Source organism: Sebastes umbrosus, chromosome 5 (assembly GCF_015220745.1).
Source record: "Sebastes umbrosus isolate fSebUmb1 chromosome 5, fSebUmb1.pri, whole genome shotgun sequence".
Classification (NCBI taxonomy): Eukaryota; Metazoa; Chordata; class Actinopteri; order Perciformes; family Sebastidae; genus Sebastes; species Sebastes umbrosus.
In genome coordinates, this window is record NC_051273.1 from 9,647,183 (window position 1) to 9,659,214 (window position 12,032).

The 12,032-nt window shown below is 37.9% G+C and overlaps 2 protein-coding genes across 9 annotated transcripts in view; one reads left to right on the forward strand and one right to left on the reverse strand.

The window, feature by feature from the left end:
• The window catches only part of mcoln3b (mucolipin TRP cation channel 3b), a 25,225-nt gene extending 19,893 nt beyond the window's left edge, over window positions 1-5,332 (forward strand). For 5 of the 6 annotated variants that reach the window (XM_037770372.1, XM_037770369.1, XM_037770370.1 and 2 more), the window contains 8 exons: window positions 366-465; window positions 652-764; window positions 2,068-2,217; window positions 2,388-2,489; window positions 3,940-4,062; window positions 4,212-4,418; window positions 4,513-4,643; window positions 4,898-5,332. In XM_037770372.1, the coding sequence (XP_037626300.1) occupies window positions 366-465; window positions 652-764; window positions 2,068-2,217; window positions 2,388-2,489; window positions 3,940-4,062; window positions 4,212-4,418; window positions 4,513-4,643; window positions 4,898-4,937 (966 nt within the window). In that variant the 3' untranslated portion in view covers window positions 4,938-5,332. The remainder of the gene's footprint in view (window positions 1-365; window positions 466-651; window positions 765-2,067; window positions 2,218-2,387; window positions 2,490-3,939; window positions 4,063-4,211; window positions 4,419-4,512; window positions 4,644-4,897) is intronic. The other variant, XM_037770373.1, reaches the window with a different exon arrangement.
• LOC119488585 (G-protein-signaling modulator 2-like) overlaps window positions 5,242-12,032 on the reverse strand; it is a 23,233-nt gene continuing 16,442 nt past the window's right edge. For all 3 annotated transcript variants that reach the window (XM_037770365.1, XM_037770366.1, XM_037770367.1), the window contains exons 8-15: window positions 11,881-11,989; window positions 11,473-11,638; window positions 10,428-10,525; window positions 9,630-9,815; window positions 8,564-8,726; window positions 7,670-7,855; window positions 7,474-7,589; window positions 5,242-6,390 (exon numbers count right to left, since the gene is read on the reverse strand). In XM_037770365.1, the coding sequence (XP_037626293.1) occupies window positions 6,223-6,390; window positions 7,474-7,589; window positions 7,670-7,855; window positions 8,564-8,726; window positions 9,630-9,815; window positions 10,428-10,525; window positions 11,473-11,638; window positions 11,881-11,989 (1,192 nt within the window). In that variant the 3' untranslated portion in view covers window positions 5,242-6,222. The remainder of the gene's footprint in view (window positions 6,391-7,473; window positions 7,590-7,669; window positions 7,856-8,563; window positions 8,727-9,629; window positions 9,816-10,427; window positions 10,526-11,472; window positions 11,639-11,880; window positions 11,990-12,032) is intronic.

Genomic DNA, 12,032 nt, shown 5'->3' on the forward strand with positions numbered 1-12,032 from the left:
GGCTCAGTAAACACTAGTGGATCACATCAGACTTTGTCTTTTAAAAGCAGTGGTATGACATCTGATCGCTTCATTGCTGCTATAAATGGTGACAATTAATCCTTGTGACACTGCACCTGTTGACACACAGAACAGATAGGAGTTCAAATGAAAAGAATCAGTCTGAATCTTGTATGTATTTAATGAAGCTACTGAGGACACAAAACTGAGCAGTCTTAAAGCAAGGCTGTTTGCACACGGCGTCAGCTACAGTATGTACGTAGTTAAATGTTCTCTTTAAGGCTTGGAAAGTGAATGTTTAGCTATGGGGTTTGACTGTAAGGATGTAATTGTAATGTAGTTAAACATGACTCTCTGGTTAACAGATCACTTTCGACAACGAAGCTCACAGCGGCAGGATAAAGGTTGACCTGGAAACTGATGTAGACATCAATGAGTGCAGAGACTGGAAAGTAACTGGAGCAAGTAAGTTTGCTTAGTTGAATTTAGTATGTACAAATGAATCATCTGCATTGCTTTAAGGTCATGTCCAGGATTCCTGGGATTCATTAAGGCTGCTCTCTGAGCTTGAGAATTTGCTGCTCATAAAATCTGTTTGAAGATGTTCGTCCTTTTCAGGTGAGAGTAATTTTAATCTCTCTGTTTCCTCAGCTCCTAGAAACATATACCTGACTGTGCTTTTTGACTGCCTCATCATTATAACGTGCATCATCTCCTTCACACTCTGCACGCGCTCAGTGATCAATGGGATTCAACTGCAATCTGTAAGTTCACTGAACTGACCATAAAGCACAGCAAGTATTTTTGTTTCCCCACTCTGTAGTTTATTTACTCAGACTTAAGAAATGTATTATTAGGTATGATTAGATAGGTATGATTGTCTGATACATAGCTGTTCGTTATGGTACTGTATTCATAAAGTGGAGGTAAATCAATGCAAAAAAAACGTTTACACCCCCCTTAAAATACCGATACTGAAGGATGGAAGTTGGAACTTTTATAATCTTATTTCTTGTTGGTGCTGATTTGTTGGTTTTCCTTTGCTTGATGTGTGGACTGCTTACGGTAGTCAGTGCATGACTTTTTGATGATGTTTTATTGCATACTATACTATGACATTTTTTCAAGAGACTTTTTTTCAACACGCTATTCTATGACTTTTAATTATATACTATAGTATCACTTTTTTTAATAATTTTTTTCTGCCATATTATACTATGGCATTTTTAAGAAATTTTTTCAACATGGCATACTATGACTTTTTTTTTTTCGACAAACTATACTGTGATTTTTTTTGTTTTGTTTTTTTCAACATACTATACAATGATTTTTCCGACATACTGTACTGCGACATTTTGACTTTTCTTCGACATGCTATACTATGACTTGCTTTTCGATTTACTATACTGTGACCTTTCTTCGACATACTATACTATGACTTTTCTTCGACATGCTATACTATGACTTGCTTTTCGATATGCTATACTATGACTTGCTTTTCGATTTACTATACTATGACTTTTCTTCGACATACTATACTATGACTTTTCTTCGACATACTATACTATGACTTTTCTTCGACATGCTATACTATGACTTTCTTTTCGATTTACTATACTATGATTTTTTTTCGACATACGATACTATGACTTTTTTTTTAAAATTTCGACATACTATACTTTGACCTTTTTTTCGACATACTATACTATGCCTTCTTTAAAAAAATTGACATACTATGGTTTTATGAATTTTTTCAACATACTATACTCTTTTTTTTTGGTTTGTGTGTGTTAACTTCAGCTGTCAAATAAATGTAGTGGAGTCAAAAGTACAATATTTTGTCTGAATTGTAGTGGAGTAGAAGTATGAATTGAATGGAAATACTAAAGTAAAGAACAAGTATCTCAAATTTTTACCTACATACAGTATTCAAATAAATGAGCTTACATTCTACCCCTGCTATTTGTTATGTTAAAATAAAAAAATTGGTCACAAATAAAAAGTACTGATATCTTCCTTACAGAGATTAACAGTACCACCACCTGCATTTCCTTTTGTTGTGAACAGGAGTACACACTATACTGCAAGAACAATTGTGGAAAAGAAGTCTCATGGTCAGACAAGTTGGAGTTTTTGAATGGTTGGTATATCCTGATCATCCTTAGCGACACATTGACCATCATTGGCTCCATTCTCAAGATAGAGATCCAGACTAAGGTAATGGGGATGTTCTATTACAGTATGACTGTAATACTGATCCATATGAATCGATCCATGTAAATTGCAATGTCTTTCAACATTACGTCCCATCACAATGAGATGCTGTCTACAGTGTGTATATACTCAGAGTCTATTAGTCACATTTTAAACATCCACTTTTCTTTCAGGTCCTCACAAGTTATGATGTCTGCAGCATCTTCCTTGGGACCGGGACCATGTTTGTCTGGATTGGGGTCATCCGCTACATGGGCTACTTTAGGAAGTATAATGTAAGACGAGATAATTCATTTACAGCACATGTTCATTTGTTTTGTATGCAGTGAAATTATTTAACGATACCATTGCCACACTGTTTACAATAGAGATCCCATACAATGCAAATACAGTAGCATTTATCCTTTTTGTTCTTTCACCTACTGTTCATATTTCTGAAAAGGAAATGCTGCTAAACTTTGTTTTTCATATAGTTTAAGATCTGCCAATATTTGAACACTAACATCTCCTCTTGAAGGGGAATTTTTCTCACTGTAACAATACATCCTGCAGGACCACACAATATTTCTTACACTTATCGTTAATGAAGCAGTACAGCATTGTACTTTGGCATTACATGCTTGGGTCTTTATTTGAAATTCAATCTGTAAGGTTATTTTCAGGCCTATTCTTGATGATTGCACCAAACTCCATTCTTGTGTGTGGTTTTCCAGATACTTGCTTTCAGAGGCCTGTACTACAAAGCGAGTTCAACATACCCAGGGTATCTTCTCATTATCTGGTTTAACTAACCCTAACAACCGCGATCCCGCTAAGCGGTCCTACGAAGGTGGTTATCAACTCGGTAAATCAACCCAGGGTTTCTCTATCTGGCTACGAGCGCGTTCACATGAACGGGGCAGTGTCTGCAGTTTATGACCAATCACAATCATGGACAAGTCTACAAACCTGCAGACAGACCGGCAGAGCGGCACATTTTACAAAGGAAGAGCGATTTATAATATTAGACAAATACGAAGAAGTTAAACACATAATCCAGACTAAAAGTAACACAGTTGAAGCTGAGAAAAGAAAAAATTGCGATGTGTGAATGCGTAAATTAACAGATTTATTAATTTAACCGAATACTCAAAAGTCAGATAAAGTTGTCTAGTTGGGGCAGAGACATATAAATAGCTTTTAAAAGTCCAAAGGATGATTGGATTACACATCATTATGTCCTTTAGCAATAATGTAGTGTGTATGACTAATTCAGTCTTCTTTCAGCTGCGTCCCCTTCTCCGGCAGTGTGAAACGGACTCGAGAGCAAGTAAAAAAAATAAATACAAAAAAATCATTCAAAGCGGTAAACACCCACAGCATAAATCCAGCTGTCCTTTCTGCAATTGTCAGTTTAAACTGTGTTGTTTTTAGCCTGCATTATGACTGTAAGTTCTTCGTATTTGTGTAATATTACCATACGATCTACGCACCGAGCTCTGATTTGTCAGTAGGCGTTGCTTTCATACGAGTTGATCTCTTATCTGGAACATAACCTGCTCCGGAGCAGGTTAGCTGTTCAGCATCAGTTACCATGGCGATCTACCCCGGAAGAAGGGATCCACCTTCGTCGGACGGAAAACCCAGAGTTAACCCTGAAGTTACCTCGATAACCCCAAATCCTGCTTTGTAGTACAGGCCTCAGGTCTCTTATCATCTGTTGTTGTTGTCTGTGGCTCTCTTCAGATTCTCATCCTGACACTGAGGGCAGCTTTCCCAAATGTTATCCGTTTCATCTGGTGTGCTGGAATTATCTACCTGAGTTACTGTTTATGTGGCTGGATTGTCCTTGGCCCGTATCATGAGAAGGTATGTAGGCAAATATTGTACTTGTATTTCTACAATGTGGTACTGCTACTTTTACTTAAGTAAAAGATCTTGAGTACTTCCTCCACCACTGGTTAATCATGACACAGATAAAAGTAATAACCTTTCTTCTCTTTGACCTTTTGTTTAAGTTCCGGACCTTGAACACGGTGTCAGAGTGTCTGTTCTCCCTGATCAACGGAGACGACATGTTTACCACCTTTAAGGACATGAAGCAGAAGAGTAGCCTGGTGTGGATCTTCAGCAGGGTCTACCTCTATACCTTTGTCTCGCTCTTCATCTACATGATCCTCAGCCTTTTCATCACAATCATCACAGACACCTATGACACCATCAAGGTGAGGTTTACTCATTTTAGATATTTGAAAACCCATCGTTATTCTCCCTACCTTGTGTTGAAGGATGATTTGTGTACTGGTTATACTCATATAGCAGCAGCAGCAGAGTGGAACCCCGACATCGGAGCTGCAAAAATTCATGTCGGTGTGTCAAGATCTGCCAAACTCTGGGATGTACAGACTTGACGAGAACAAGAGCTGCTTCTTGAACTGCTGCATCACCAGGTAGGTCAAATGCAGCTCACACTGGCTTATGCTAACTAGTCATTTCATCCTGTGCGGGAGTCTAATATCGTTGGTATCCTGGCAGCCTTTGTTTTTTATGCTGTAATGTTCAAACCATTTTGGGTGCCTATTATTATCAATGACTAATCTGGGGACGCAAGCGCAGTGTGCCAAAGCACTTTTTTAATACTCTATGTAGTTGCTAGACATAACATCTCTAATTGAATATAAGCAGAGCCGTTTTCTCATTTCAGGTGCAGGAAACTTCGTGAGGGGCAGACTTCAGAGGCATAGCAGGCCATTAATGTGAGGATATTGAAAAAGCTTAACTGTACAACCATCTATAACCTAACAATTAATATGCACTTTACACTTTTACATTTATTCAGTGGGACAGTCTTGAAAATCCCCTTTAACATTATACTCCAGGTTTGCTCAGGTGATTGATTGAATGTGAAGGGGCAGGTTTTCAGTGCTGAACAGATCAAACATGAAGGTTAGAAACACTGATGCAGAGAGCACTTTGTAAATACACTTATTTATATTGATGTGTAGATGCAAAAAAGAAAGAAAGATTGACACTGAAATTTGAATTATATTGTTTTTACAAAGCATGTCATTTGAAAGGATCCCCATGTCGTACACTAAAGATAATGAATCAAGGTTAAATAAATAATTTGGGATGTAAATTCATGAGATTTTATTCCTCCATTGTCAGGAGAAGGTTTCAATACAAAAGCTAAAATAACATTTTTTTTTTTTTCCCCCTCACACTAGTTAATCCCTTATGAAATGTTGTTACAACAAAGAAAATCCCATTTCAGTTCATGGCAATAATAACTCAACCCATACAACCTAAAACGATATAAAACTGGCAGTCTTTAAAAGCAATATCTGGAAGCATATACTATAAATGGCTCCTCTAGTCACCACTGCAGTAGTAGAAGTGGATGTGGACCTTTATTTCCCCAGAGAAGATTTGTCATTTGATCCTCTGAGTTATTGCTAGACAGGTCTGAGATCAGTTCACACCAAGATGTACCACTCTTAAAGACTTAATAGAATCGGAAATGGGCAGAACAGGCTGTGCAAAGTTCAAATTTGTTTAATTGCTTGAGATAGGTTCACATAATGTCTCTTTTGTCCATCATCATAAAGCAGAAATCCTTCGTTTTGGCTAATGTCCTTGGATACAGTGCCTTTAGTCCAAACAACAACAAACAGTTTGTGGTGTGAGTGTCTTGATGCAAGCCTCCAGAGTAGACAGACGTCACTGGCAGAGGTCTTTGATTAAAACGAGCAGCAGGGAGCACCACAAAATAAGGTGGTGACTACCCAGAGATGCTGTCCGCTATCTAAAAACAAGTCATTGAGTTCTGAAAACCTAAATTCCCATTTTAGTATTGTTTGGGACCTTGATTCCTTCTAGTGTCCCTTGTATTCTTGGCAGTCTCGCAGGAACGTTGTCAGGACAATCCAAAAAGGCAGGAATCAAGAATATTGTGTATGAAGAAGAGAAAAAAGGAAGCTTGGTAACTTCATCTTGTGTCCTGAGTAAAAAAAAAAATCACTCAAGGGGTCAGTCTGGTTTGGATTGGGTGACGGCAGGCGGCGGCAGGACTCGTTGCTCCTCCATCCGGTTGGATTGGGAACGCAGGATGAGACCGAAAAAATCCTCATCTGGAACAGTTGGTCCCTTAGTTTTAGAAGGTGGAGCGGCACACCTCTGGTCGTTAAGTCGGGAGCCCTAAAACATACAAACAAGAGACAGTGCAGTTACAGTATGTTAGCTGATACTTATCAATAGCAATTTAGTTTGGGACGAAATATTATAAAATGATTTTTTTTCGACATATTATACTCTGACTTTTTTTATTTTTCAACATGCTATATCACTTTCGACATGCTTTACTATGACTTTTTTTTCGACATACTTTAATACGGCTATTTTTTTGACAAAATATACTATGACTTTTTTTTTGACATATTATACTTGACTTTTTTTTAAGATTTTGAAAATACTATACTATGGCTTTCTTTTGACACAATATACTATGAACATTTTTTTGACATACTATTAGTTTTTTCAACACACGATACTATGACATTTATTTTTTTTCGAAATAAAGTACTATACTATGACTTCTTTTTGACATTGACTTTTTATTTCTTCGACATACTACACTATGATTTTTTTTTTTGAAATACTATAATATGACTTATTTGGACATGCTATACTATGACTTTTTAAAAAAAATTTTTTAGACATACTATGATATGACTTATTTTTTTGATATGACCTTTTTTATTTTTTGACATACTATAACTTTTTTCCAACATACTATGACTTATTTTTTTCGACATACTATACTTTTACATTTTCATGACTTTTTTTCTGACATATACGGCTATGACGTTATGGAATTTTTTCAACATACTATGGTATGACTGACATTTTTAAGACATACTATACTGTGACATCTCTACAACATTTTTATGACACTATACTATGACATCCAGTAGTATGACTTTTTATGACATTTTGATGACATTCAAGACATTTATTCAACTTAATATAATATGGCTTTTTTTCAAAATACTATATCATGCCTTTGACATACTATACTGTGACTTTTATGCCATGCTATATGACTTTTTTCAACATACTATTCTATGACTATTTTAATAATATTTGTTATGGTATGCTATACTATGAGTCTAATAGGAAACAATTTGGAAAGCATGAAATTTCGGACAGGAATGGATGTAAACTGCAACTTGACTGGTTGGCGTAGGTATAGAACCACAAGTCGGTAACTCTAGTTCTCACCTGGCACTTAACTAGCATGTCGAAGAAGACATCATCCCCCTCAGGCTGCTCAGCACTGTCCTCGAGTCGACTGTACAGGGAGGGTGTGTGAGGGGTGTCTGTATTGGAGATCGGGGCTGGGAGGAGAAATCCTTATTAGTCACGATGTGAGTAGTGAAATTGAAGGAGGTGACCAAAATGGGCAGTATTTCATTACCTTGTGGAGGGACTTGATCTATGCTGGAGGTGGAGGGTGTAAGAGGCGGGTTGGAGATGCTGAGACGTAAGCCAGGAAAATGGCTCAGGCTGACTCGTTGGTCGTCCAGACGACGGGCCTGGGAGCTGGCCAGCAGCTCCAGGAAATGACCAGGATCCTGCAACGGTGTTTCGCACTCCAAAATAGCTGAAAACAGAGATACTCATTATCTGTGCATGATATGTAACAAATGGAGGATGGTGTATTACACCTATGCTATTAACAGTGAGTGGTGCCAATACAGGAAAAAGAGCACAAAAGAGAGTTTAAGGATGAGATGTTCCTGAGTTAGTTATTCTATGAAATTTAGAGCAACGCTCCAACCAAAATGTATGTCTTGAGCACTCAACAGTCCCCATAGACTTGAAAGCTGCCTTTAATTGTAGTTTCATCCGTCATTGAGCATGAAGGCTGTGGTAAGCTTGGGTTCATGACCATTACAGAGGCGTTCAATAATAAACAATTTTCAGGATGGGCAAAATGTATCAAAATAGGACCATAGACGCCGTTTTGCTCAGTGAAGGATGAACCACAAACCTTTTACATTAAACTTTCAAGGCTAGAAGCGGTGTGGATATTCAAATAGATCTCATCTTTGACACAAACACAAAGGATTACACATTTACTTTACTACAACATTTAATATGTAAAAGGACACATTTGTGGACATGCTGCATTCACACCATGTAGGGGAGAAACTGAATGGCCACCACAACAGACTCTGAATACGATGAGTAATTGGCTTGTCAAAAAATAAGTAAAGACCCTCATCAAGTACAAGTTTCAGTTGTATTTCATATTGAAGTCAGATCATTGTGGTGTGAATGCAGATGGGAACACAAGGGGCTGACTCACATTTCCTTTCAGCTACAGGTGGGGTGGAGGAGGGAGAGGAATTAGCAGTGAGATGGCTTGGGCCATCTAGTAGGGAGCACCTTTGGTCGTCCATTCTGTTGCCCTGGAAACGGGAGAGGAGGTCGAAAAAGCCATCCTCTCCAATAGTATCCCGTGATCTTGGCTACAATGTTAAAAAACAAAACAAATAGACTTAATAACGATAGAAAAAGGGCTTCAGATAATTGAGGTAATCAGGGTGGCATCAAATCAAAATACAGGAGAGAAATGGTAAACAGCATGGACATACTGCATCGCTTCCTATTTCTAAACTCCTGTTACAGAAGTAATCTTTAGTTTAGGGCTAATACAATTAATAACGTAATGTTAATTAATGTAATTGGATTCTTCAAATTTGTTAATTCATTTTCTAACACTCGTCTGAATCGTGATGGGCACTTTTCCTCTATTTTCTGACATTTTAGAGATCAAACAATAGATCAGTCCAAAGAATACTTAACAGAATAATCAATAATTAAAATAATGTTAGTAGCAGCCCTATTTTAGTTGGATTAAACCGATGCAAATATCTACTGCACTCTTTGCTAGTTACATAAGTGCCATTACACGTTTGGATGTTTTTAAATGAAATCACAAAAACACTTTTAAAAGGGGTAAAAAGTGAACTTAGAGTAGAGTTTGTAAAAGGTATAGGTTTGTTCTTGTGCATAGCACCTTAAAGATACAGTTGCATTCCTGTGTGTGGACACAGAGGGCATAACGTTTTTGACACCACTATATGGTTTGTACAGAAGGTGTTTTAATTTGATACAAAACTGTTACTAAACTAAAATAATAAAAAATATATATTCTTTTCTTTCACACGAACTGCAATCTGATATTGTTTTGGAACACATGAGTCAGAAACAATGCTCCTACATTGCCACATTAAAACATTTCCTCCTACAGTATGACGAAAAAATCGTTGTGAGTGAGGCTGTGTCATAAGATACATGTTTCACCTCTAACTATTTCTTGAGGGTGAATCATCCCTGCCCATCTGACAATCTACTATATTTAGAAATACCTTAGGAGATACTGGTGCGTTCAGCTCAGGAGCCGAGGGCTCGGCGCGGTTTTCTTGCTGGTCTTTAGGAGAGGATTTGTTGTTCTTTTGCTTCTTGCTTTTCAGCCGGTGGAAGAGGAAGAGCTTAGTAGAAGCCTTGATTGTGTTGTTTTTTGAAGACCCGGGGAATACATCCTCTTCCCAGTCCTGTACATTCGAGATGCATACAGACTGATCATTTTTAACTGAACATCGCTGACAGATTCATGTTAGAGTGTAATGTTTTAACCATGTTAACACTATATATAAGTTGGGTGAACAGGTTCTTGTGTAAAAGGGAAATTTTATCATTACTGTATTATATTGTATGTTCCTCAAGCCGTAGCACATAACTGATTTAATTCATCTTGCATTATCAAAGTTAAGACTGAAATTCTGGAAAACTGCACCCACAATTTAATATGCATCACTTTGAATGAGCATCCATCATTTGGCACATTAGGGCACTTTCATTGTCACAACAACAGTTAGTTTAAAGAAATGAACTATCACTTGCCTCATAAATTATCTAAAATAGCTTTAACAAGCAGAGTGGTGTTTACAGTTGGACAGTTTTGTATGTTATAAGCTAGATTTTTATGTCAAATACAAATTGGGAATGTTGAGCATATGTATGCAAACTAAAGAGTTGAACCATTTAATTTGGCAGTTTTGAATTTAGAGTGACTTCCACTGGTTCGCAATGCATTTAAGACTAAAAATACACTGCGTACTTTACATCATAAGTGTTCGTGCCTTGTGAAGTATTTTCATACATACCGGATGTGCCGATGAATCCCCAGTTTGATTTTTGTCGGGACTTGGAGTCAGTCCCAGGTTGTCTGCACTGCCTGATATCCTTGATGGAGACTTGACCCCTGAAACAAAATTCACCAGTGTGGCCACATGGTTTTAATATTTATACAGCACTTTCACAACTACAGGAAAACAGTGATTTAATGGTGCCCTGTGGAGTTTTCTAGTAAACACACAAAAGTTATGTTTACATTCAGTGTTGCTCACCAAAACTCTGTGTGTATCCCTGAGATTTAACAAACATGTTGATTGTGTGTCCTTCCTCATAAAATATTTGCAAAGTCAATTTTTGAAGTTTTAAATCCTGCATTGTTTACATTCACGTTTACTAGCTTGCAGTCTTCCTCTTTCCTGCCTTTGTTGGCAAATTGCTGTGTTTTGTCACCTGTACGGTGACACCATTGGGGACTAATGAAAAAACTACTTCATAGCGCTACTATAGGTTAAAAATCATACAGGGTACTCTGAAGAAAGTAGGGCTGTCTTTGACCAAAGAAATTCGACTAACACTCATACAATTTTGTCGACTAATCGATTGATCTGTAAAACTGAATTTCTCTGCAGAGAATCACACAAAAGCACCACTTTAAATCTTGTGTTTACCAGAGATGTGCTCATTAGTTTCTTGGAAATAAGTCATTAAGCGTGAAAAAAGCATGAAAATGATTAATTAATTAAAGAAATCTTAGTCGACTAAGACTAAAATGACGATTAGTCGACTAGTCGCCTAAGAGGGGGCAGCCCTAAAACAAAGCATCACAACGGGAGGCAGCCTTTTCTGGAGATTGGGAAAATTGATTTTCCATAGCACACGATTTTGCGTTATCACTATCACTATTATCAGTTAACTTTGACAGCCCTAGTACATAATGATCATTTAGCTGGGTTTTCTAGCAATCATGCTGCTAAAATTGCAATTATACAGATTCACAAGTGTAATGGCATATTGCTTCATGTCCCAAAATTGATTTGTCTAAATGCCCTGAAAATGACAGGAGCACAGATTTACCTTGGAGGCTGGAGAAACCCGGGTAGCTTGCTGACAGAGCAGAACTGTTAGTGTTAGTGTTGCGGAACATGTTGGTGTGGATGTTGGAGTTGGACTTCAGGCCTACTACCATCCGTAGGTCCGACAGGTTCATCCTGGCTGTCACCTCACCGCTTTTGTCTCCAGTCTGCAACATCGACAACATCAAGGTTAATGTAAACAAAGCTTAATGTGAGCATATCACTCCAAAACTAACTATTGCCAAATCTGGCTTTGCAGTTTGTATGTCCATAATAATCTTTAATGAATGCATACATACAAAGAAGACATTATTCCCTGCTGTTCCCCATACAACCAGTAGAGGGGGGTGTGGCCTGATGGCAGCTACTGATTGCCCTCTGAGGGAGAAGGTAAACAGTAAACAGTCACCTCTTTGGCAATCTCCAGATGTTTCTCAGCGAAGTACATGGCTTGCTGATGATTCCCCAGGGCGGTGTGGGCATTTCCGAGACTCCAGTACGCTCGTCCTTCCCCGACTCTGCAGCGGGACACAGAGGGAAACAGGCTGAGCAACTTCAGCT